Consider the following 27,859-nt stretch of genomic DNA (forward strand, 5'->3'; position numbering starts at 1 on the left):
TGGAGCTGCGCCTGCCCTGGGCGGCCACGTCAATAAGCCAAATGTAGACAACTTTCATGTCCCTGTAAATGCTCCACTTGATCCGAAATGCAGTATATCCACTCAGCCAATCCCCAAACACCAAGCCAACTATGCACTCTATACTCATTTCCTTGTTCCTTCTTACCACAAATATATACTTTCCATTTATATTCATTCTTTTTTGTATTTCTGACCTTTCATCCATGATCATTTTCCTTTTGCCTGAAGAACACATACATATTTAGAGTGTGACTTCCCATAGTTTTAGTTTGAAAAGTTTCTCAGTCATTTAAAAAACTTTACTAGTGGACAGTTTTGAACACATATGAGTAGAGAGCACATTATAATATACCTGATTTACCCATTCCTAATGATTGATATACAACTGATCTTTTCCTACCTGTATCTCATTCACTTCCTACCCCCTGACATCATACCATTTCATCAGTGTGTATCTCTGAAACATAGGGGCTCTTTTTGTTTACAATCTGATCCCAACATCATCACACCTAAAAAATCAACACTAAGTCCTCAATATCATCAAATATCCAGCCAGTGTGCACATCTTCCCCATCACCTTATGAATTCTATTTTCAGTTTATTTGTAATTAGTTAAATTATTGCTTGCATCTTATACTCCTCCTTCTCTCCAGTTTCCTCACAGATAGATTTCATTTTGGAGAATTTTTGCTATTGTTTTATAAAGTTTCTCACAGTCTGATTTTGTAGACTGCAACCTTATTTGCTATTTAAAATGTTCATTAATGCCCTCTACTTCCTATAGTTTGGTAGATAAATCTAGAAACTTGGTGATTTTGTTGTATTATTATTTCCATTTAGAGGTATATAATATCCAATTCTCTCTCCTTTTATGATACCAAATGTTGGTAATCATTACCTAAATCTATTAGTTCTTTGAGGGTTGCGAAATGATCTCATTCTATCATTTTTTATTTGACTACTAGTTAAAATTTCTATAAAGGGAAATGTATTCTCATCAACTATTCATTTATTCGTCAATAAGGTACAGATCTTATATATATTTATATATATAAGATATATATATATATATATATATATATATAAACAGGCAGGATAAATGCCCAATTATTCCCCTTATTCACCAGTTTCAAAAATAATGAGTTGGCCCATAATATCTGCCATAGGTAAGTAGTAAGGGTTATTTTAAGAGGATAAAGATGCTTATAAAGACATGGATTTAAACATATTTGATATGCTTTTATTCATTTCAGTTATTATCTTTATTGATGCACAGCCTCCTATCTCTGGCTGGTGGGAGCATTTGATATGACCCTAGTAGTCTTCGATAACTTCTTTGCTATCTGGTAATAAAGATATTCCAGTTTTATCTTGTAAATTTAAACTCATGCCTAAAACTAGCCATATCTCTATGAAAGTCTGTTTTCTTTTGGTAGGAAATATTTCAAGACCACGATTTGAGTATGAAAAAATGTTCATTGCTACTAGGGTATCCATTCTTTCTAGGTTTCTTGGCATTTTCAGTGAACAAAAATGGTGGAAAATATTGTTAAAAATATGTATGCGTGGGGGTGCCTGAGTGGCTCAGTCGGTTAGGAATCTGACTCTTGATTTGGGCTCAGGTCATTATCTCAGATTCTCTCTAAAAAATATGTGTGTGTGTGTGTGTGTGTGGAAAGAGAGAAGAAGATATAAATTCATATATAGATAAAATCATTTGAAATAGTTCCCTCTGTGTGGTTATGTACCAACTGGGTATAGTTAAGTTCATTGTTTCATTTTACTTTGACTTTTAAAGTTTCCTTTTAATGTATAAAATTTTGTTTCAAAATTATTTAAAGTATCTGGTTCTAACATCAGATCTACAAAATAAGGTATATGCCACTCTGCCTGGGCTCTACATCTCCCCCCTACACATGTGTATCTCCTCCCTCCTTAGAGCTAACTTCAAAAATGCTGACATTCCATTTTACTTGTTATAAAAAATGTATACACAGTAGCATCATTTCCCCTCCCCTCCTCTTCCAACTACGTGGTAGAAAACTTTAATGCTTTCTCTACCTTGCTTTTCTCGTTTGAAAATATATCCTGGAGATCAGCCTATGGCTGAGATTTCCCTCTTTCCTTTTGTCGGCTAACTAGTACTCCATGATTCATTTATGAAAACAAAATGAAATGAATTTTTCAACACTGATCTAAAAAATGACTCAATTTGCTTTCTAAGAAATTGCCAAGAGTGATGTAAGTAAAGTGACCAAGTACACAGCTCCAAGCTTCCATTCCCCCCACAGAAATATAAAAAACACAAGCAGAAATCGTCAGAACCAACACTGTCAGAACTCTGGAACTTAATCAAAGACTTATAGTAACCAAGTGAACATAGATTCACGAAAATTTAACTTAAAAACAGTAGAAAAGCATTCAGTGTCTTGCTTGCGTTTGCCCTATCCGCTCTCTGGCTGGGCAGCAGGCTTGAAGACAGCAGCCTGCCTTTCCATTGGGGGGACCCTATTCCTGGTTCCAGAGGAAGCAGAGCAGGATTTATCTGCACATCTGTTCTAACCTGACTGGGGAATTCGCTGAAGGTGTGGTGCAAGGTGCTCATTTCTGTTTTCTCTAACTTGGAACTCACTGAGGACAGAAAAGCAGTGGGAATTATTTGAAAACATTGTAAAAGTAAATGGACAATTTGCAGACAGCTGAGGCAAGACATTACAGTTGAGACATGTAACAGACAGCTTACGTCTTAGGAGGGAAATGTGCAGAAAGTTTCTTTGTGAAACAGAAACAAAAAAAATACCCATATTTATGGGGAAATCTAGAAAGCCATGCACAAGTCCAAGGCAAAATGAATACTCAGAAAATATTCTTCTTAAGCTTTGACCTCAGATGGACCTTCGGCTCAGTGAAAATCCAGCTAAGTGTTAAAGGAAGGCTTCAGAACAGAGCCAATCTGCAAAGACCTTAAAAGAGATTCTTTTCCTTACCTCTAGTGTTCAAGAAAATCTCCATCAAACACAAGATGAACAAAACCTAAGAAACAGAGACTATAGAGACCACAAATGAAGGGAATACAATCTCTAAAAAAAAAAAAGGAAAAGTCACTAGACAAATGACTAGTGAAGGTTGACCTTCAACAACCTTCAACAATCAAAATGTAAAATAAAAACAAAAACCCTGGGGAAAAGGAAGAACATGACCTCCAGAGTTACCATATTATTCAACTGTCCAGTTTTCACAAGACATACAAACTCACAAACTATATGCTATCTACAAGAGACTCACTGTAAATATAATGGCATGAATAGGTTGAAAGTGAAAAGATGGGAAAAATGAGCTAAGTGGCTAAACTGATACCAGAAAAAATAGGCTTTAAGTGAAAAACTGCTAAAAGAGACAAAGAAGGATATTACATAGGAGGGTCAATTTCATCAAGAAAACATAACAATTATAAACACATGTGCACCAAACAGAGCCTCAAAATAAATACAGCAAACATTAACAGAATTGAAGGGGAAATACATAGTTGGAGACTTCAATACACCACTTTGGATACAACACCTAGATAAAAGATCGATAAGGAAATAGTGCACTTGTACAACACTGTAAACCAATTAGATCTAACAAATATATAGAACACCCAATCCAACAACAACCAAATACCATTCTTCTCAAGTGCACATGGAATGCTGTCCCAGAGAAACTATGTCAGACCATAAAATGGTCTACACAAATTTTAAAAGACTGAAATCGTACAAAGTATCTTCTCTGATTGCAAAGTAATAAAGATGGAAATCAAGAGAAGAAAGTAAGAATATTTACAATATGTGGAAATTAAGCAACACATCTTTATACAACCAATGGGTCAAAACAAAAATCAAAAGGGAAATTAGAATATACTTAGGGATAAAAGAAAAAAAAAACCAGCAAAAAACACAACATAACAAAACTTATGGGATGCAACAAAGGCAATATTCAGAGGGAAATTTATAACTGTAAATGCACGTATTAAAAAGAAAGATCTCAAATCAATAACCTAACTTTACATCTTTGGAGCTAGGGAAAAAAAAAAACACTACATTGAAAATTATTAGAAAGAAGAAAATTAAATTAAGATTCGAATGGAGATGAATGAAATAGAGAATAGAAAGAGAATAGAATCAACAAAACCAAAATTGGTTCTTGGCAATCTGCTGGTTGTGGAAGTAAGAGCAATGGGACAGTACAACCAGGAACGCATGGTCAGCAAAGGGTATAAACTTTCAGTTTAAGTTTGGGGGATCTAACATACGGCCTGGTGACTATGGTTAATCATCCTGTATTGTATACGTGAAATTTGCTAAGAGTAGCTCTCAAGCACCCTCACCCCACCCACCCCCAACACACACAGCCCCACGAAAGCTAAGGATGAGGGAGTTGATGCTGTGTTAGTTTCACTGTGCTAATCATTTCACAATGTATACACACATCAGAACATCATTGTACATGATAGTTTTATCAAAAATAAAAAAAATTTTTAAAAGAACACATGATCAGATAGGAGGCCTTTCAGCCAAGTGTTTAAGAAGTCCTTGTGACTTTCCAGGCCCTCAGTACTGTATGAGGCTACTCTTTCTGGGGCATCTTGAACCCGTAGCCTTTGATAGCAGGAATTCTAGAATGTTAGACTGCTGCGATGTGCTTATTACTGTATGTAAAAGAACTGAGTTAGAGATGATAAGTGGTGTCCCAAGGTCCTGAACCAAGTTCAAAGCCAGGACTAGCACCCAGGTCTCCTTATTCCTGTTGATGTATTTAGTACACTATGTTGCAGCCTTTGTGTCTTTAAGCAGGTAACCCAGATATAATGGGGAGCCAAATCCCTACCCCTACCCTGTGACCTGTAGTAATCCAAAGACTTCTATAAAGACTTCACCCAATTTCCAAGGTGTAGGAGGTGAATGTTCTCCTGGCTGCCTGTGTTTTAAGAAGGGGCTTTCTAGGGGCGCCTGGGTGGCTCAGTTGGTTAAGCATCTGCCTTCTGCTCAGATCATAATCCCAGGGTCCTCAGATCCAGCCCCATCGGGCTCAGCGGGGACCCTGCTTCCCCCTCTGCCTGACGTTCCCTCTGCTTGTGCTGACAAATAAATAAAATCTTAAAAAAGAAAAAAAAAAGATAAAAAGTTTAGTGGTAGTTGTACTTATATGTATTTTCTCAAAATCCACAGAGTACCAGGTACAGTGCAGACCTGAGTTGCTGCACTCATGGAGTCTTTAGTCATTCGATTATTCCGTGAATATCCACTTACCTGTTTTTCACCCACATACATCAAACTAAGTCACCAACCACCACACACAAAACAAAGCCACTTCTCTAAGCAACTTCAGATTTAGGAATATTTGTTGAGGACTTCAATGTACTAGGTATCAGCATCAGATTTGAGAGTATTTGTTGACAATGTCCACATACTAGATATCATCAACAGTGCTATACATGGTTACAGAATGTGGATGCAACTGGAGTGAGAGAAAATTCTACTGTTTTTAAACAAATATCTATTAGGGTTACTTCATAAAGAAAAAATACTCCTCCTCCCAGAGCTTCCCAAGTCCTTGAATGCAGTAAAGAAAACATGAGACCATTTTAAGAAATGGATGACTTTATTAAGAGAGAAGGACAAGACTGGTGTTTGCCTCAAACCATCCAGGAAAACAAGCACACAGACATATACATACTTTGGTTTAAAAATTATTCATAATATTAATGTTAAACCTGATATTTAAAGAATCAAATGGGACATGAGTGTAGAAAACAAACCATAAAAACGTAAGCTTGCATAGATGAACTAATGTAGATGTAGAACTGGCATTTAAGGGAGGCATGAGCACTGGAGAGTGCTGACTGACATGACCACCTCAACCTCCCAAGACACACGGAAGTCACCAGCACCATGTTTCTCGTGTTCCTCAATGAGGTCATCAACAGGAACGACTTGTGCTGTGTGAAGGTGAACGGAAATGGACGGTTTCCGTCAGCCTAGTCCAGATGGGTGTGTACATACCCACCAGTACTCAACACCAGTCACCTTTAAGGCATCCAGAGAGTGTCCCTCACAGTTTCATCTAATCTCTAAATAGGCATGTGGTTTGAGGTGGCCTCTTTGTTTTCTGTCCTCAGACAGACAACTGGATTCCATCAAGGTTCTGTTCAGTTCCATGAAGTAGCTATTTCAAAGCTGCCTTTCCTTCTGGGGCTCGGCTAAGAGTTGATGAGCCCTTGGGTTAACATCTCACTCATTTTTTAAACATATCCACATTCCAGATGCCAAAGGGCTTCTTACCAAAGAATCCGAAACTGCCTGGGCACTATGCAATTTTTCTCAGGAAAGCACTTTTCTGAATTTTAAGACAAATGACAGCACCACCTCTCATTTCCTGAGCAACTTGATTTATATGTGCATACTCCTGTACTTTATAATCCAGCACCTTTTCAAAATATAATGTTGTTCTGGGATGGATTCTTTTTAAGGAAAACCCTATTATAGAGAATTCTCATTGTGGAACAACTATATGCTATCTTCCCACTGTATCTCCTCATTATTTATAATACTTCATGAAACAAATATTGGGCTGCCTTTAAGAGGCAGGTGAAAAATATAGCTACTTCTGAAAAAGGGCATTTGGCTTTCAGTTTATAGCAAGAGCTAAAGTTATAGCCTACAGTGATTTTAGGGGCTAATTCAATCAGAAATAAAAAAATTCTGACATCAAAAACCCTCTTACTAAATTTAATAGCTAGAAACTATTTTAGCAATTATGGTCTGAAATTCAGTGCAACAAAAATATAGCCTAAGTATGCAATGTGTAATGGTATATTCTCTTAGCTGTCTTTTTACTGCTCTTAGTGCTTGCTCTTTTGTGAAGGACATGTCCCTCAAGAACCCTGTCTTTCAATTCTCCTGTTCTTTCTATATGAACCTCAGCAATGAGTAATGGGGCACTAACTAAGATGCATAATTAATTCGGTCCTCATCCGAAATGCCGGCAGCGCCGGCTCACTCTGCTATTGCAAGTTATTCAAAAGGAGAAACCCATCCTCTAGTTTGCCAAGAATAAACAATAGCATATAAAATGCATTAGGAACATGTTCCTAGGCAGTATTCACAGATACAGAAGGGAAGAAGATGGTTTCCAGCACTAGATATTTCCAACAAATCAACACGATTACTTAGATGATTCTGTCAATTTATGGCATCAAACACAACCTTATAAAAACACTCTGGTGTTTTCCTTACCACAGCAAAAGTTTTCCTGGTTAATTTTCTTCTAAAAGTAATAAAATAGAAACATTCTTCACATCTAAGGAGCTCCCATTTCAAGTAAATGTCTCTGTTTTGTTTGGTTTTCTCCTTTTTTTTTTTTGTCAATGGTATGCATTTAAAAACACAAGAGTGTTGGTGAAATCCTCACAAAACAATAATAATTGACTTTGCTACACAATACAGCCTTTGGAAGTATCTTCTATATGGTCACTTTGAACAGAAAGACAGTCAACTCTCTATTCAGGAAGTGATAACCGGGAGCATCTGGCGAGGGAATTCTCTCTCTCCTCCCGCCAGCCTGTTTTGGCCATGCCACTGCTCGTTCACAGACTGAGAGGCAACTCAATGAAATGATGTATCTATCAGTGTATAGGTCACCCATAGCTCAGTGGGAGGGAATCCAGAGTTTCTGATGGCAAGGATGTTTGCGGATCAGCTGTGAATTGTGTATCTCAATGGAGAATTGACGGTCATTCACATATAGGAAGTGCAGTACACTGACTCGGTCAGAATCAAACTAATTTAAGGCAATACTGCTCCTCGAGTGCAAGCCTCATCAGAAAAGTGAGTCTGTAAGAAGTAAAATTTTCCCAGTTTACCCCTTCCTTTTTGACTTCTCTGGAAGAAAACTGCAGCATTTCTAACAACAATTAAATGTCAGGAGCAACAACAGCCTTGACTCTCCCCTTTAATAATCCTAAGTATCATCAGAGATAAATGAGATTCTCTGACCAGGAGTCTGGATGACACTGTGCCCCGTGCAGCATTATCAGGACAGTCTCCAGTTCGCTCCTCCCTGACCACATTCCCTGTTATAAGCTAAAGGAGAAAAACAGGATTCTATCAACAGTAAGATAAGCAGTTATGGCTTTAAGACTCACAGGCACCACCAGATATGAGGAGAAAATGGGACCACTTTATCTAGTCGCTTCTCTATGAGCAGTAAGTAAGGGACAAAGTACTTTAAAAATCTGTTTTTTCCTTTTGGCTGAAAGAACAGGTTTTGGTTATTTTATGATTGTTTCTAAAAAGCCTGCATTATGAGAATATGGCACATGACCTGCAGTGAAATCTACCTGAACGGTGTTCCCTTTCACACCAATACTGTTTCCCCAAAAGGGAAAAAAAGCCTTTCAGTGCAAGTGCTATTGTGTTCTCAGTCCCTCGGAAAGCTGATTACACGGGGGTCTCACTCCCTTTATTTAGAGGGAAGCTCTTATGTCCAGTCACCAGTTATCTTTCAAGAAAACCATCATTGAATAAATGAATAATCCTGATATTCCCCAAAGTGATTTTTATACAAAGGCAACACCCATTAAAAATCAAGGCCCTAAAATGTTAACCACTGATGTGGTAAACTGAATGCACCGTATTATATAGCAGGTGTTTCCAAAGAACAATTTGGCACAAGACAAAAATTAGAGAATATCTGACAGTATTGAAGAAAATAATTATCCATTAAAAGTTAATTATATTTATACTGAAAAGTCCTCACATCGATGGAAATGTGTGGACAGAGTCAGCAATGACTTTATTCACCATCCAGTTCGGCTGCAGACCATAGTAGAGAAGAAAAGGGGAAAACGGGTCCAGTTCACAATTTTCTAGAGTGAGTTCAGTGGAACACAAGGCCCAAGGTCACCTTGGAAAATGTTGATCAAGATCCAAGTGGCCGCTGCAAATCTGAAAAGGTTTTCCTCCTGGGAAACATCTATCCATATTTTCTTTTCTAATTTAGATGTTTCTCTATGATCAAAAACCTAAGTCTTTTTTGAAGTTCGTTACTTTGTTGCTGGTTGTTGTAAAGTCACTCGAGAAAAAGTAATTCAAAGGTATGCAAAGTCACTTTCTAAAAATCTCAGTGTTCTTTCAAAGCATATGTAGCAACTGTCCAGTCTCCTGCAAAATAATTATGTCTAACAATGGTTTCACACTACAAATTTTTTTCAACTCAGAACATTTAATCTGACCCTTGTTGGACCTTGCTTCCAAGCAATGAATTACAAAAAGTTAGGTTGGGGGAAGAGGGTGTACACATCCAGAAGCCTTATGATAAGGCTCAAAACATACTGTGCTCATTCAACAATACTAGTGTTAATGGGGCCTCCAGAGAAAAGAAGTACAGAAACATTGCCAAGGCCAGCATATTAGTTTACATCACAACATTAAAGCATAATACACTGTGGGCCTAAAAATTAAATTGTGTGTGGTCCAGTGGTAGAAAGAGGAACAAAACGTTTCCACATTTATAGAAATATAACCAAGTGAAAAGCAGAGAACACAGTGAAGAATGTTTGGCAGTTCCTTTTAATATAGTTGTTAGTTACCTCTATAGTCTTAAAGATAATAATTATAATATTTGAATGAGAATTAGAGGATTTAACTAAGAAGAAGAAAAGAATTACTCTGATAATCTTTAAAAAGTGTTCGCTTTACAAAAAAAATAAAAATATTTTAAAATTCTAATTTTTTAAAAACCTAAAAAAAAAAAGTAACAAATTTTCAATACAGATGTTGAATTGGGTGTCACAGGGAACTACATCACCTCTGGCCGCTCACTAAGACAGCTGAAACACTAACATCCAAGGCTTAAATGTTAAGTGGCCTCACATTTTTTTGAATGAAAATATCTCCAGATAGCATTTTACAGTAATAAATATGATTGGATAAAGTACATGAGAAGCAAGACAAATGCAGAATTTTTAAAGTAAATCTGATCACCACATGAGATAGAAAAATAAACATTTATGAAATAAAAATATGGCAAATGATGTTGCCCATTTGCCTATCAAAATAAAAATACATTGTGTTTTCTTTAAAGTTACCACAAAAAAACTTTTTAAAACATGAAGCAAAATCACAGGGCAGACAAAGAAAAACATAGCATTACTAGAAGTCAACAAGGCCTAAGTTTTGGATACTGAAAGCACCTTCTAGAATGTGACTAAGGCTAGGACCTCCATCTCATCAGCCCTTGCCTACTTAACTCTGCTTCATTCATTTCATCAGGGTCATTCAAAGTCCTGTTTGTTTTTCTCTTTCCCCATTTCTTGAAAATGACTCATCTTTAAGGGTTTCTTTCTTTCTAGATTATCATTTCCCTAAAACTTGACTCTTAGCAACCTTTTACCCAAGTTTCTGCAATCCAAAAACGTTATGAACTAAAGATCTTTCTCAAAATGAAAGGACCCAAATCCACTCTGAGAAACTATTCTAAATAGCTTCCTGAATATTGCCTGACTTGAAAGACTATCCGGAAAGATAAGGCAAACAATAGGCAGTTCCCAGTGGGAAAAGAATGGATTAACAACCTTTTCTCTAGTCATCTGCGTATTTCTTTCCTAAACAAACACTACACTGGAATGTCAAAAACATCAAATTTATACAATGAAAAATAATGGAAAGTCAAGCCGAAGGGACATTTTTATATATGTGTAGCGTGACTGCCATTTATGTTAACTAACAAGTATGGGAAAATAAGCATTTCCACAAGGTTAAGGGCTGGACAAAGACTAGATTTCTCAAAGAGGGCTTTAAAGGTCCTGTACAAAGGAGTCCAATGCCATGTATCACTAACGAATATGTAAAGCCAATACCCGGGTAAAGAACCATTTTATCTACTTCAACTTCATGTTGAATTAATCTGATTACTGACAGACAGATAAAATATTTTTTGAGTGGCTGTCAACAAATACCACTGTTTTTTAAGTAAGAGGAAAACTTATCCATCTATGTTCAGAGAGAATGCTGGCATTATCACTTCTATAAACATCCTTCCGATTCCACTTCCCTGGGCTCTATATGTAAATATAATAGAAGAGAAGGGGTACAAAGTTTTTCACTTTTTCACTTTCAGTTGACTTTGCACAGACCTGAGTTAATAGTTCATAGAATTAAACTTTTGCCAATAAATACTAATAAATAGCCCAGTGCCCAGAGGCCTCCAAAAGATTTGCTATTCAGCAGAAGCAGAGAAAGTGTCAAAGAATGACATCTGGGCCAATTCTCCCAGGAGAGCTTATAAGGATATGCAAAACTGCTAGTCCTGGTGGTCAAAATAACATGTTCCAACTGTTCCAGGTTTTGTTTGTTTGTTTTAATACTTTATGGTTGTGATTTTTTTTATTTTCTTGAAGAATACAAAAAGCCAATATACCATACACTAATGCACGAAAAAAAGCTATTTCTTATATTCTTTTATTCTGTATTGCATCCAAACATTGTTTTACTCTGATCATAATCTCCACAAAATTCTAACTGCTAAATAAAGCCTAGTCTCTAGATACCAGTACTCCATACCTAACAAAAATGACATTTTACAGAGCTTTTAGATACTATATCCCAGGAAGCATATGCAGCAGAGAGGTGGCCAATATTCAGAAGCTAGATTTTCTTGTACTGCCCAAGTGATCAGGAATAACCAAAACGTTTTAAATGAATTAAAATTATTTACGGCCAGAAGAACACTTGAAGATAAATCCCAGGAATACAAACACAGGAGGGAAAAAAATGAGTGTGGAACGCATTCTGTATCATCCAGTAATGATTGCTACAGTGAGTCCGTTCTCAAGGCAGATTCCTAGGGTTTTACTGCTTATGATGGAAACCTTGGAAAGGAGAAAATAAGAAAAAACATCATTAAAGAAAAACCTCAGAAATGCTCTGCTTTCTCCCTGCTCAGGCAAAATCATTTATCTTTATTTCTATGCATATTTTCTTTGTTCTTTACTGTAAAATATTTACATACAGAGTCGCTGTGTTATTTCAGTATTACATATCAAATGTATGTCAAAGACAAAAGGCCTCCCCTAAAAAGTAGTGCATCAATTTGAGGGAAAAAAATCATGAGATACTTCCAGTTAAGCCAGCCATGATGGAAAGTCCACCAACTGATGGAAATTGTAGTGTATGGGGTTGTTTTGGTAATGTCCAACTAATTCCATCTTTTACATAATGTCTTTTGTCGGATCAACACTGGATGAATGTCTGAATGGAGAGGGTTGGGGTGAGGAGAGCGTTCTAAAAAAATATAAACGCTTGGCAACCTCCCTCCCCTGGAAATTCTGATCTAGTCAGTCTGGAATAGCACCTATACATTGATCTTCTGTAATGACCACTGGAAAAAAAAAATTAAATTTGGGAAGATTTGGAAAAGGATAATAAAAACATGACCTAAGAAATCTTCAAAAGCTGTAACAAACAACAGACATCAATTTACAGGACCCACTATTTGTAAAGTCTATTGCAATGTGCTTTCATGTATTTAATTTATATGATCCTGACAACACTGACACTATTGAAATCACTTCCATTTTTAGATGAAAAAATTAATACAAGAATTACCACCTTTTCATTATTTCATTTTATGAGTATCATAAAAATACACATAAGTGAATTTGTGTATGCTTGGAAGAACAGCTACATGCAACTGATGAGGGAACAGAAGGCTGGCTGAAGACAGAACGTAAGCGGACAACCTACAACCTCCCCCACCCCCCACTCCTGAGTGGGACACGTGTGACATTCTTCCAGGAATCTCCTAACCTTAACGTTAATGCCTTGCTAGAGGGGAGAAACAACATTAACTTGACAATGGCAAGGCATCCGGTATCCTGGTATCTTGTAGGTCCTCCTTAGCAGATGAAAATTCTCTTGAAACCTCCCTTTTCCTTACCTCCCCCAACACCATAGTATATAATCAGTCACCCCTCACAACCCCTGTGCGGCAGCTCTTTCTGCCCACGGGTCCTGACCCCATGCTTTAATAAACCACCATTTTGCACCAAAGACGTCTTCTTAGTAGTCGGCTCCAGACTCCACCCCACTGAACCTCACCTATCTATTTCTTTCATTTTAAAGATTTGGTACATATAAAATAAAATGAAATACAATACAATACAATAAAGATCTGGTCCAACTTAGACCTCATATTCTTTCCTCATCTCCTTTGCCCTGATTTTCTTTCGTGTGATAAAAGTTTTGTGTGAATTGTACACGTATGTATGTACTTTATTTTTTATTTTTTAATTTCTTTTCTTTTTTTTAACTTTTTATCTAAATTCCAGTTAGTTAACATACAGTGTAATATTAGGTTCAGGTGTACAGTATAGTGATTCAACACTTCTCTACATAGCACCTGGAGCTCATCACAAGTGCCCTCCTTAATCCCAATCACCTATTTCACCCATCCCCCCCTTGCCCCTCCTTTCTGATAACCATCACTTTGTTCTCTATAGTTAAGAGTCTGTTTTCTTGGTTTGACTCTCTTTTTTTCTTTTCCCTTTGCTCCTTTGTTTTGTTTACAGTCACCCTTTTAACAATCTGATGAAAGCTACAAATTCTCCCTGGAGGAAAATGCACATACATATACAATCTTGCATTCAGGTTAAGGTGTTTTGTTTCCTGTTTTATCTTTTTTTTTTTTTAACAAATGAAGAATACTGTAATAATCTTCCAAAAGGAAGGATAACTTATTTTGCCACTCTAGCAATCTGTAAGACATCATCTGATATTTCCAGCATAGCATGAGGATTATTAAAAAAAATCCTAAGCTTGATCATATATATTTTTCTTACCTTTATGGGAGGATTCTGATTTTGAGAAATGACGTGTGGAATTATGGTTTGTAAAATGAGTGTAATCCAAATCTTCAGCCTCTGTCATGGTAGGTGGTGGTGGCCTGAAGGGAAGTCAGAATTTAAAGAGATATTCTAATAAGTGGTGACCACAACTCCACCTCTCATTGGAATACATGGTAAAACATTTTGGTAGAAATGCAAAGGTACAGTGTAGGAGAATTCTCATCTTAGTTCCTTGCCTACTGCGTGACCTTGAATAAATTATTTTATTTTACTGTTCCTTTGCTTTGATGCACATAATTCAATAAAAACAAGTATTTTCTGAGCACCTAATATGTGTGAGGCACTGTGCTAAGGACTAGAGAAACAAACATAAATGAGATGTGTGCCCACTGCCATTAATGAGAAATCGACTTTGTTTTGGTAGGTTTTATGAAGAAAAAAGGAAAGGATAGAAGGGAAGTAATAAAGAAAGTTAAGAAAGGAAGAAAGAAAAATGGAGAGAGGGTGGGGGTAGCAGGAGGACAGGAAAAAAGGAAAGGGGAGGGAGAAGACATGGGTCAACATATAAAATCTAGAGCAAAGTCGCTCAATCCACTAGGTGGCAAAGCAGAGCTTAGAGAAGGAAAGGACAGTCCTACATTGGCAACTTTTCATGTCAAAAGAAGACAAAATGTAAAAAACACTGGGGAATTTTTGCTACTCCAAAATTTTAATTATTTTAAAATCATGTTACAGAGATTTTCTTGCAAACATTTGGCACTGATGAAGATAAGAACAAAATCCTTTTTTTGGTTGTTGTTTCTCAGAGGTATACTTAAATGTTGCATTAAAGCATGGAACCAGATGAGGTAACAGAATACATCAAATATATAACCACGTTGTAGGATGTTTTTTGTAACCATATATGCAATGTGGAAGGCGTAAGTATACTGCAGTTCAGAAAGTTATGATGAGTTTGGTACAAAGGGCTCTGTCATGTAAGAATAAAGACAAGTGATTTTAAATTTCCCACTCTGTCCCTAAGCACCAGGTCTCTTGCTGGGTATTTGGAGTCTGACACAGGTCAGCACAGGATGTAAACTCGTGCATATACTGAGGACTGTGCTATGGGTTCTACTCAGATGATCTCAATTAACTTTCAGTACAAGTCTGAGGGCAGCTATCACACACATATTTTAGAGGTAGATTAGGTTAGATGAGGTAAGTGATCTGTCCAAGCTCAGACAGTTGTTAGGTGGCAGGGGCGGGGCTCAAACTCAACTGCACTTCAAAATCAGTGTGCTCTTTACTACACTCCGCTGTGCTACACAGGTGTGTATTTTTATCAGCAGCAGTATCTGCATTCAAGACTACACACACACACACACACACACATATGTATCTTATACTTGCAAACGGTATTTGGCTTATTTTTTTATATTTTCATCCTTTTGTTATACATATATAATATATAATATAATTAATGCGAGCATAACAAATGATACGGTATTTTTGATTTTTCTTTCTGTAACTGATAAAGACAAGTGTTCCCTTCAAGTCAAAAAAGACTTCAGTTCTACCAATCATAGGTCACTTTCACTCATTTATAATAGCTATTTTTAATATAGGCTCATTTGATTATTCACTCTTCAATATGCCAAATATTTTTAAAGTTAACTATTACATTTCAGAAACTTGTTTTCAACTTTAATACATCTTTTTAGATAGACATTCCAGATTGGTCTATCATATCTGATGTCAAAATTATTAGTGTTCGAAAGAGCCCCAAAATTTGGAAGACTCGGAAAAACCCAAAAGATTATTTTAATTCAGTTGACTAAAGAAAACATAATAAACCATGACTATTTACCTACTGAGAAGAGATTAATTACTTCTTATTTTACTTGGATATTGCAGGGATGAAAATAAAGTTGGCCTTAAAAAAAACCTTTGGCATGTGCTTAACTAAAAGATACAAGAACCAACTTTAAACAACTGACAGAATATACTACTGTTGCCCTAAGAGCCTTACAAACCTCATGTAGTTTTCTGAAGGACATTATCTTCTAAAAGCCCATGGGTTTAAAAATAGAATACAGTTGGCTTTTTTTTTTTTTTAAGTAGGTGGGCGTGGAGGAGCCAATGTGGGGCTTGAACTCATGCCCCTGAGATCAAGACCTGAGCTGAGATCAACAGTCAGATGTTTAACTGACTGAGCCACCCAGGCATCCCAAAAGAATTTGGCCTTTTAAGGACACTAAATATATTCACTTTAAGTCAACACGTCTAGCAGCTTAAGTGTGGGCAATGAGTGGCAACAGTGTGTATTTTCCAATGTGATAAAAGTTAATACATAAATTAATAATTAGGACCAAAATTCAAAGTTTTAAAAGAGTTTTCAAATGTTAAATTTAGTGTTACTTTTGTCTTTTTGTATATAATATTCTTTCTATTCCAATCAAGTTTTGTTTTGAAAAGCAACAGAAAGCAATAAAGGACAAAAAGAAAGAAAAAAAAAAAGGATTGCTTCCCCAGAGACTTAAATATTGCCAACTGCAGGTATGAGGTAGAAAGACAGCAACTGCTCCATGAACTATGACCCCAGACTGTTTGAGAGAAGTCTGAAAGTACATACACCATAACCACAGCTATTTGATCTAGTGGGATTTAGAATAGTCTACCATGTCTCAAATAAGTGTTTGCCAAGACTTTGAGACTCATGCAGAAACGAATTTAAGCATGTGTAAATGTCATGCACACACCAGTGTGACCATGAAACTCTAGCCCTGCATAGGTAAAACTTTAAACTTTAAAACCTGAGATTTTACTGGGAAAATGGTTAAGCTCATCCCTTCTTAGCTGAGGACAGTGAATCCAAAGACAAGAATTGGTCCTAACAAAAAACACATCATTCTTTATATGCCCTAGTTTCTATAAAATTACAATCTTCCTGATTTGACTTGTTCGATCCAGGTTAAGAATGGAAACAAAGTTTGAGAATAATCCTGCAAGACTTGATACCACTTTACAACTGCAGACATCTGGATCTCCTCTCTAAAGAACACTCTTCTCAGACAATCCACATCTCCTTACTCACCCCAAAGTCAAGTTCCTCACTCCCCTTTTCAGGTGGCATCTTACCGTGCTGGCCTGTCATTCTTAGAACGGTGAGGGTCATCACTCTCTTTTGACTTTGAGTGTGCCGATTTAGTTGTTTTTGGCTAAGGACAGAAAAAAAAAAAAGAGAGAGAAAGAAAAACACACATATATAAAATGGCAAATAAACAGAAAGATTGTTAGGTTTAGAAAATATCTAAATCATGTCGAACTCTAGTAATTTCAACTTACACTTACATTCAGTTAAACAACCTAAGATATTTTTACACATAGCCACTCAGAGATAAAAAAAAAAAAAAAAAAATTACAGTCACATACGTACACTGGAAGCGGTCAGGGCAGCCAGATGAGTGGGCTAACTACACATGAACATGCTCCCCAACAGCAGTGTGCCCAGCTACCCATTATTAACATAATAGCTGCAGAGCAGCTGACAAGAACTTCCCGAGTCTACGGAATGTAGGTCTGTGCTCTTAAACTTATTTCTGAACATCTGACTTGGGGATGGTGATTTTCAAGCCAGGAAACTAAGGAACATTCAATCCAACCTTTCTAAGAGAAGAACTATACCAGCACCAATTACAGAATCTAGAAATTAAAGAAGTCTTGATACTTGCTAGAAATGTGGCTTTCCCCTTTTATTTGCCTGATTTGCAATTCTTAAAAATACTTACTTCTTCATGGTTGAGCTAACAAAGAATTGAGTAACTCCCAGGCAATTATTTGTAGCTTAACTTATATAGCAGAAGCATATGGGAGCCCTTCTACTGAAATGAAATACATTTGTTAAGAAAAATCCTGAATTACTAAGAGGGTAAAAGAAAGAGAGACCTATACATAATTAATAATGCTTTCATTTGTTTTCAGACTGACAACTGAATAACTGAGCAGCAGGAAACAGTAGAGCAATGCTATTATCATGGTTTCTAAGTCCTCTTTTTCCTCCTAATCAGTGCTGAAACTGAGACAGAACCAGAGACCCAAGGGAGGAATTTGTTCGAGAGAGAGAGAAAGAGAGAACAGTGCTAAACATCACTATGTCATGAATACACAGCCTAGCTGCATCCTCCCAGGCCTAGTACAAACTCCCTCTCTGAAAACCCTTTACCTTAGGAATTCTTCCTCCCTGCAACTCTGCTCTTCTTCTACTCTGCTTTCTTCAGCCAGCTTGACCTTGTATTTGTTAGCTGTCTACACTGTCCTGTTTGTCCTCCTACATTATACAGTATTATGAGGAAAATATATCTTTGACCTTCCCTGTTAAGTCCAGAGTGGTGCACTGCACACAGTAACTAAAGAGTAAAGTCTGTGAAACTGGACTTGCAACCACCACGTACAATAATTACATTACTTTACAGCAGAATAAACTGCAGTCACTATTTTGTCTAGTGTTCCTAATTAATGAGGGGAAGACGACAGTCCAGGCTCTTGCTAGACAGTTCCTACTCTCTGACATAAGCAATGGTTGCTGGTGTATCTACCAGTCTGCCATGGATCAAGTGATGTCAGAGGAAAGAGAAATAATGGGTATGTGATCATGGATGGACAATATAAGCACACAGAGAAAGGAGAAAGAGAAAGAAAAGGCCACTGGAGAAACAGGAAAGCATGTGAAAACATTATATTCTCCTGTAAGGTAAATATTAGTAAAACTAAGATTACTCATGACCAGAGGCACCTGCACCTCAACTGATCTTAAAATCAATGGAATGAGTTTTCAATCTTAGCAGTTATCTTTTCACAGTTACTTTGAAGAATTAAGATTTTTTGTAATGAAGTCACTTTTACAAATTAGATTCATATACGCAATACAGAGAATTTGTAGACTCTAAATACAGTCGCAGAACTTATCCTAAAAGCAAAGTCCCTATTATAAAAATCAGAAAAACAATAAACAGAACTTACCTTCCAATCAGGGTCATGCTTCCTTTTGTCCAAAGACGATTTCTCCCGCTCCTTGGCCTTCTTGTAAGCTTTCTTTTCTTCAGCCATGAGAAGTCTAGCGATTTCCTAAACAAAATCCAGTCAATACCACTGACTGCAGAGTTGTGGGCAAAAACTACTGGGATATTTCTAAAGAGTACTGGCTAAACAGACTTATTAACTCATATGAACTCACCTCATCCTGCGCTACTTGAGCTGCTCTCACGTCCACCTGGGTAGCCTAGGGTATAGAAAATACACAAAAGAGTAATTTAATTAGAATCTGTGCTGTCCATTTGTGCTGTCCATTTTAAAAAATCTTCCAGAAAGGGGCGGCCTGGGTGGCTCAGTCATTAAGCATCTGCCTTCGGCTCAGGTCATGATCCCAGGGTCCTGGGATCGAGCCCCGCATCGGGCTCCCTTCTTGGGGGGAAGCCTGCTTCTCCCTCTCCCACTCCCCCTGCTTGTGTTCTCTCTCTCTCTCACTGTGTCTCTGTCAAATAAATAAATAAAATCTTAGAAAAAAAAAAAAACTTCCAAAAAATAAACCGGTATTTCAAACCAGTTGTAGTTAACATCCCTGAAGTTTAGTTGGTATACTTTCACCAGCCAGAGCAGGGGCTATTTTTATCAAATTCCAAAGCAGATTACTAAAGGATTATCTGAACTCAATAACAGAGAGAGAGGGATATGGAATTCTGTTGCTAATGCTTACTCAGTAAGTAAAACTGGACAGTCTATTCCCATTGTGTGGATTTTTCCACCCATAAAAAAAGATATCAGCTTCTCAACTCATAAAGGTTCATTATGCCTATTACATAATCTCAAGAATGATTCAATTCAAGAAAACCTAGTGATTATCACCTAAACTTTTGCATGAAAATTTGCTCACCAAAATTTCCTCCTCTTGCAGTTTTCTGGCAATTTCAGCATCATACCATTCTTGATCTCTGTGGGCCACTTGTGATGGAGTAGAGACAGCTTCTTTCATCCCTCTTGGCTTCATTCCTAGAAAAACTCAATGTAATGAGGCAACTGCACTTGTTTTCTGAAAAGGTGCAAAACTTAAAGAAGTTCTTCTTTAGTATCTACCACTGACAATACTGCGAACACCACAGAATTCAGTGTAGGGTGCGCCTGAAATAATTTTTCCCCTAGGCATAGAAATGGCAAGGCAGATTATCCACACATTGAAACAAAGTTACCCACATAAAACTGCCAGGCAAAAAACTCGCCTTTCACATAGTTTCTTCAACAGCAGAAAATCACGCAATGAACTCTAAGTGAGGCTTTTGCAAAACAGCAAGTGAAAAAAAAGGTGAAGTCATTGAAATAAAAAATAGAGTAAAGAAAGGTACAGAGTTGGGAGCTTTAAAGAGGCTAAACTGTCAAGACTGGATGAAATGAGGGTCTTCCTTCTATTTAACTCAGCCTTGCATACTTTACTTCAGAGGAAACAGAAACAGTATCACCTGGGAGTTATGTGACAGTCCCTGTGAGCCGACCAGTGACTCCACCATACCTTCTGCTCTGATGGTCAACAAACCCACTTGCTTTAGATCTTTCCTACAGCTTTGATTAGTTCAAAGCTAAATTTTAGGCAAGATATAACATAAGGGAAATACCAGAGAACATAATGAATGACCTTAGATTTCTATTCCTCTCAGGGAAAAGGTACATGGGGAACTGATGGGAAATTTTGGCATTTTACTTTGAAATGTTATAAGCAACATGTATACCTTTTATAACTTTTAATCAAGTGGTAACTGCTAATGTTTATTTCAAAATTGCAGATATATCCCTCTTGGTATCCTGTATGAATTACAATTATTCAACAATGTGAATGTATTGTATTCAGAAGTAATACAAATTTCTAATGCCATGAACAAGATTAACCATCTGGAATAGTGACTTCCAGTAAATGAACCACTGAAGGGAGAAAGAAAATTTACTCCTAATTGCCTACTTCTTTGTATCAGTGGTTGTCAACCCTAGCTATATATTAAACTCACTTGGGGTGCTTTAAATAAACATAAAAATCTTTGACTCAAACCTCAAGGATTCTAATTTGAGTAGCCTGGATAAGATCTGGCTGTCGGTACTTTGGTTGATTGTTTTAAATCCGGCCGTTGGTACTTTGGTTGATTGTTTTAAATCCTAATAGTTGATGCTTGCTTGAAATTGGCATTGAAACTACTGGTTTACTGTATTATAGCCATCAGAATAACCATACATTAAAACAATTTTTATCAAAATGCCTCACTACACTGACAAAAGGGAAGAAAAAAAATACAACTAAATTCTGGGCACATGAAGAAATTTAAATTATCTGGTGAAGTCTCTCTTTATAGAGCTTTATACCTAGCTCTGTGGTAAATCCAAAAGCCACGGACTCATCTGTCTTCCCCACAGATACAGACTATTAAACCTGGCTTTCTTAGCTTTAGGCCTATTAGCACCTGTTTATTCAGAATACAGAATCCACTTCAACTTCCCATCATCTCTAGAGCTACTGACTCTTACATTGCTGGGCTGGGCTGGCTTTAATCCAGATTTCTGAGTGGTCTGGGACAGTCAGGAAAAAGAGAGATATTCCCAAGAGTGGACCATATTTAAATGAAATATAAACCTCCCTGAGTTATCATTATCATTAGTTCGGTCATAACTAGAAAACAGTATTTCAGGGAAAATAAATGAAATTAGATAGGGAACTGGAAATTGGACAAAGTCGGTGGAAAAGAGGCTGTGATACTATTCTCCCATCTATAGGAAACTGATACTTCTTTAAGCAGCTCAAAGCTTCACTGAGTCTCACAGGAAAGATCACACTTAGGCCTTACTCCTTCCATTTTGCCACCAGTGAAAGAAACAATAGAGTGGGATGTGCTCAGATTTCAACACACTAAACCTTCTCCACTCTTACTCTACATCACAGAATTCACTGAGAAAATATTTTGTTTTAGTATCTTTCAAAGACACTTAGAAGACATTCAGACTTAATTGGTTTGACAGGGTGATAAGACTGTCACTTCCAGGCAGTTTAAAAGAAAATTATACATAGGTCAATGGAACAGAATAGAGAGCCCAGAAATAAATCCATGGATATATGTTCAATTAACCTATGACAAAGAAGCCAAGAATATACAATGGAGAAAAGACAGTCTCTTCAGTAAATGGTGCTGGGAAAACTGGACAGCTACATGCAAAAGAATGAAACTGGACTTACACTATATAAAAAAATTAACTCAAGTGGATTACAGACCTGAAAGCATAAAACTTAGAAGACAACATAAGCTCTTAGAAATGATTTTTTTGGATTTGACACCAAAGTAAAGGCAACAAGAGGAAAACTAAACAACTGGGAATACACCAAACTTAAACACTTCTACCCAGCAAAGGAAACCATTAACAAAAGGAAAATACAACCTATGGAATGGGAGAAAATATTTACAAATTTGATAAGAGGTTAATATCCAAAATATATAAAGAACTCATACAACTCAATAGCAAAAAACAATCTGATTTAAAAATGGGCAGACGTTCTGAATAAATATTTTTCCAAAGAAGACATACAGATGGCAACAGGTACACGAAAAGGTGCTCCACATCACTAATCATCAGGGAAATGCAAATCAAAACCACAATGAAGTATCGCTTTGCACCTGTTAGAATGACTATTATCAAAAAGACAAGAAATAATGAGTGTTGGGGAGGATGTAGAGAAAAGGGAACCCTTGTGCACTGTTGGTGGGAATGTAAATTGGAACAGCCATTGTGGAAAACAGTACGGAGGTTCCTCAGAAAATTAAAAATAGGACTACCATGTGATCCGGCAATTCCACTTTTGGGTATTTTTCTGAAAGAAACAAAAACACTAACTCAAAAAGATATACGTACCCCCATGCTCACTGCAGCATTATTTACAAAAGCTAAGACAAGGGAACAACCTAAGGGTCCATCAACATATGAATGGATAAAGAAGATGTTATACACACAATGGAATATTATTCAGTTATAAAAAAGGACATCTTGTCATTTGCAACAACATGGAGGGACCCTGATGGCATTATGCTAAGTGAACTAAGTCAGCTAGAGAGAAACAAATACCTTACTACCTCACTTATATAGAGAATCATAAAAAAAAATAAAAAAAGAAAAGCACTCATAGATACATAGAAGAGACTGACAGTTGCCAGAGGCAGAGGGTAGGGAGTGGGCAAAATGGGTGAAGGGGGTCAAAAGGTACAAACTTCCAGTTATAAATAAATAAGCATGGTAACTATAGTTAATAATAATGTACTGCATATTTGAAAGTTGTTAGGAGAGTACATCTTAAAAGTTCTCATCACAAGAAAAATATTTGTACCTGTATATGGTGATGTTAACTAGATTTACTGTGACACATTTTGCAACATACACAAATACTGAATCATTACGCTGTATAGCTGAAATTAATATAGTATGTTAACTATACCTCAATATAAATGAATGAATGCATGAATGAATGAATGCATAGTTAATGAGTAAGTATTTGAGGTAATACTCTCTAAGTCCCAAATATCTAGTGGGGAAACAGTTTATTTGAACTATCGATACATCACTGGAATTTACATGTCTCACAAGCAGAAAATCTCAATATTAGATTTCTGGCAGGACTGCTCACTAAATGCAGTATGCTCTGTACCAGAGGTAAAAAGAGCTCGTGCAAGTATGTAAGAAGAACTTCAGATACTACATTGGAAGGCTGTACATTATAGAAAACAGAGATGCTTTAAAAATTTTTAAAGTACAGTTAATTGAAGGAAATTAATAGAATGGCTGCTCTTATCTCAATAGCCTAAACAATCCAAAAACTAGCTTTCAGAAGATCAGGTGAGGGCCACCTGGGTGGCTCAGTTGGTTTAAGCAGCTGCCTTCAGCTCAGGTCATGATCCCAGGGATCGAGCCCCAAGTCGGGCTCCCTGCTCAGTGGGGAGTCGGCTTCTCCCTCTGTCCCCCACCCTGCTCTCTTGCTCTCTCTCTCTCTTTCAAATAAATAAATAAAATCTTTAAAAAAAAAAGATCAGGGCAGCCATACTTAACGGTTGCACATTCAATTCTTTTGTTTTTTCTTTTAGAGACAGAGAGAAGGGGGGAGCGAGAATCCTAAGCAGGCTCCACACTCAGCACAGAGCCCGGCAGAGGACTCGATCTCATGACCCTAAGATCATGACTGGAGCCGAAATCAAGAGTTGGACACTTAACCGACTGAGCCACCCAGGCACCCCTGCACGTTCAATTCTTAATCTAATCCTTGCTTGTCTTCTTTTGTTCATCATTCTCCAGTTTAAGGACACAAGAACCTCCCCCAACAAACACAAATAAAGCTTACCTTTAAATTCTCACAGAATAAGCAAGTACTAATATTTAAGACACATCTATCCCAAACTTGGGATAAGGTAAAATGAGGACTGATAGATTCTTGGATATCATGCAAGAATATTTTTTCAATAAGCCAGTCTGAAGCTTGGGGAATGTCACAGCAGAAGGGTACAAACGTTTTAGGGCCCTGAGAGGCTAGAAGTTAACCTGCAGGAAGTAATAAGCTGTTACGATTTAATAGCTCATTAGAAAAGTTACCCTCAAGGAGATAGGGTTTTACTGACCTTTAGAAAGTTAACTAATCTTGTATTTAATTTCGCAATTGTATTTTGCATTCCTTTTTCAACTGACTATGCAAATCATTAGAACTAGCTCTTTGTCATCCTGCTAGTTTGTTCATTACTAACTTAAATAAAACCTTGGCCTATGCTAACAACTTTAAGTTAAACTGTGCTTTTACAAAAACAAGAATAAACACCAGTATTTAATAATTGCATTTTAAGATTGCCAGTAATCTTCTATTCTAGGGGGTCACAAAATCAAATGCCTCAGGTCTCTAGGAAGGTAAAATTTGTAAAGTTGAATACAGAATGACAGATTAGCAGCTACATTTTGGTACCTGCCTAGCCACAGTGTTTTCTAAACTACTTGTGGGGGGTGCAGGGAAGAGGGAGTTTACCCACAATTCCAGTAGGAGGGTTGTGAATCAGTGTTTCATTTCATATTAGTTTTACCCTTCCTAAGCCTGTTTAAGAAAGCCTCAAGTATAACTAAAAGCCATAAAGATTAACCGGCCCTCAGAGCACACTTAAAAAGTCAGAATCACAGAATCAGAAATGTAGAGGTAGGAGCAACCCTCCCCCATGTTAGGACTCCAACATGTCTTTCTGCATTTGGATACAGATAGTATAACTTACTATAGAGAGTATATCACTGCCTCCTCTACTCCCACATAGCTCTTTGTTCAAAGTATACCTAATTTGCAATTGTTTGTTTACATTCATTCTACTTTCTGGTTTGACTTATGTCTCTGAGGCTCAGATCCAAGCATTTATCCCCAAACATAAAGCCCGAGGCAGGAATATTTTCAGCAGATACTCAATATGGTTGCTGAACTTATTTCATTTTCTTTATGACCAAGTCTTTTAATAACTTAAGTGACTAACATCAAAGGAAGAGATAACATGACAGAAGAAACCAACTGAATCAACCTGAATCTGCAACACAGAAGTAGAGGTTGGCTGGGCAGTGATAAGGAAGAAAATAAGAACAGATGCCTCCATGGTACTCCCCAGTAACCGTTGTGTCTCTGTAAAACTTCAGGAAGAGTAAAGTAGAACCAGGGAGAGGAGTACGGTCTAATTACGACTTACAGTGAGTGGTAGAGCCACAAGGAAAACATCACCACAGCAGTTTCCAGGTAAGAACAGAGAGAACCATTACTGTGTCAATGAAGGATGTCAGAGTTAAACCTCAAAGATGCCAGAAATTTGAGGCTCAAGTCTAACATTCACCTCCTTCCAAACAAATGCCAAGAACATACCCGATGCTGACATTTCAGAACACCAACTGCAGCCTTAGAGTCAAAGATGGTTACAGCTTAGAAAGGAACTTAAGGCAATGGTCTTCCAACTTTAAGTACGAGTCTAAAACAAGTCCAAATCACCAGGAGCAACTACAGAAATGATCATATGAGATCCAGAAAGCTGCCTCTTTAGAAAACAGCCCAGCTGATTCTGACAAAAATAGCCTAAGGCCCACAATTAGAAATATGCTGTTATAAGAGACTGCCTATTCAATCTCTCACTTTACAAATGGGAAAGATGAGACCAAGAAAAGCTAGTATTTCCAGCCTTGTTGGTTTTCTAGTTAGGTAAATATTATGAAGACAGTGTCAACACATCTGACTTACAACCCGAAATTCAGGAGCTTTGATTTGGTATCTGATTCTCTGGTATACGGTCTTGGCACATGAAGAACTGTATCTGGGGTGGGCACCTCCACTGCAATCTGGGGCTAAAAGACCTTTGGTGTATTTTCTTAGAAGGCAGCAGGAAAAAGGTACAAATATTTTTCCTCTTAGTATAAACTTGTTATTAAGTAGATACCTTTTATAATATTTAGCTCCAGGATTTATTTTAAAGCCATGAGTACAAACTAGAGAGAAAGAATAGGTTGCTTAAGATGCTTATTAAATACATTTGCTTGTATGCATATACATGATACCAGGACTTTCAAGGTGACTGTCCTTCATTACCTGTGTCATGGAGCTGGAGCTGTTCCTCACTCTCTGAGAAGGGAGGAGTCCTGGGCCTGTGTCTCCTTTCTCTGTGCTCACCTTGCCCATGGTCCCTCCCATATACAGCTTCCTTGCAATGAAGCCCTGCTTTCTGTGAAGACTTGGGTGAAAGTTGGTCTTGGTGTCTGGACTGTTTTTCCCAATTCCGAGTTCGATGGATACTGTTAGCCTCCCCATCATCAAATCCAGTGCTCAGAAACACCTCACCACTGATCTTGGGAAGCGGAGGTCTCTGAAGTCTCTCATGATCAGACCGTTTCCTTTCACGCTGCTCAGTGTCAATTTGGGAGTTGGCCCTCACTTTGCCCAAGCTATAGGATGAGAGAAATCTCCCTGATGAACAATGATCTTCTAGTTCTTCCAAGTTCTCCACTGGATGTTTGGGTTTCTTGTTCCTTTGCTTCACATGGTTTCCATCACTTTGGAGTCTACATGACCTTGAGACTCCAGAACCCAATTCCCTTGCCCTCCTTGACTGTGGCTGGTCTGAGTGGAAGTGCAGGGATGTGAAAAATAGAAATGCAGGTTAACTTAATGAGAGTATGAACTCACTATACAGGAAAGACTGGGCCCAAGTTTAATGTATTTTAAAATGGAGAAGACTACTTTTTCCACTTAACAAACTGAAAAGAGGGGACAGGCATTTATTGGAATGGTCCGTGGATACATGAAGGATTCTGGGTACCCAGTCAAAAACGTAAAAGACTAAAATAAAATTATATGAAATATATCTGAAAGAAGAGCTTGATTATGATCAGGGAGTTAATACAGTACTTTAATATTTGCCAATAACAAAAACCACAGCCATTAAATGTTAAATTCTACTTATAATACCAATTTGGAACTACTTTAGGGAGAAAATAGGGGTTGAGGGAGTCTTAAAAACAGAGAACAACTAAGCCTGGTGATAACTAAGCTTTCCAGGAAGAGGCTTTCAAATATTCTTATTGGAAATGACAATAAATCTCTATCAGAATGTTGCTAATTTCCATTTAGTTTGGAGAAATGACCCAGATTTTAGTATTTCCCTACTCTCTCCCGCCGTGCAGTTCAATGTGGAAAAGGACGGAATAGAGAATTTTGAGTAAATGACTCTGTTATCTTTAGATAACTCTGCTCCCAAACTTCCTTAACTTTGGCAGAGGAAAAAATTAAAAAGGGATGCCATAACAGAATACGGTTAAAGGAGTCACTTCCACCCCTACATTCATTTCAAAAAATGATACTGTATTCTTTGTATAAAAATACAGTGTGTGCTAACTATACAAGTCCCTAAA

General features: G+C 37.3%; 1 protein-coding gene across 4 annotated transcripts in view; it reads right to left on the bottom strand.

The window, feature by feature from the left end:
- Positions 1-5,642: 5,642 nt before the first annotated feature.
- Positions 5,643-27,859, bottom strand: part of CCDC50 (coiled-coil domain containing 50) — a 70,640-nt gene continuing 48,423 nt past the window's right edge. For 3 of the 4 annotated variants that reach the window (XM_036097496.2, XM_036097498.2, XM_036097497.2), the window contains 7 exons: positions 26,541-27,068; positions 19,815-19,930; positions 19,119-19,163; positions 18,905-19,009; positions 17,024-17,103; positions 13,898-14,001; positions 5,643-11,929 (listed from right to left, as the gene is read on the bottom strand). In XM_036097496.2, the coding sequence (XP_035953389.1) occupies positions 11,910-11,929; positions 13,898-14,001; positions 17,024-17,103; positions 18,905-19,009; positions 19,119-19,163; positions 19,815-19,930; positions 26,541-27,068 (998 nt within the window). In that variant the 3' untranslated portion in view covers positions 5,643-11,909. The remainder of the gene's footprint in view (positions 11,930-13,897; positions 14,002-17,023; positions 17,104-18,904; positions 19,010-19,118; positions 19,164-19,814; positions 19,931-26,540; positions 27,069-27,859) is intronic. The other variant, XM_036097501.2, reaches the window with a different exon arrangement.

The sequence above is a fragment of the Halichoerus grypus genome, chromosome 1, assembly GCF_964656455.1.
Source record: "Halichoerus grypus chromosome 1, mHalGry1.hap1.1, whole genome shotgun sequence".
In the NCBI taxonomy this organism is placed as follows: Eukaryota; Metazoa; Chordata; class Mammalia; order Carnivora; family Phocidae; genus Halichoerus; species Halichoerus grypus.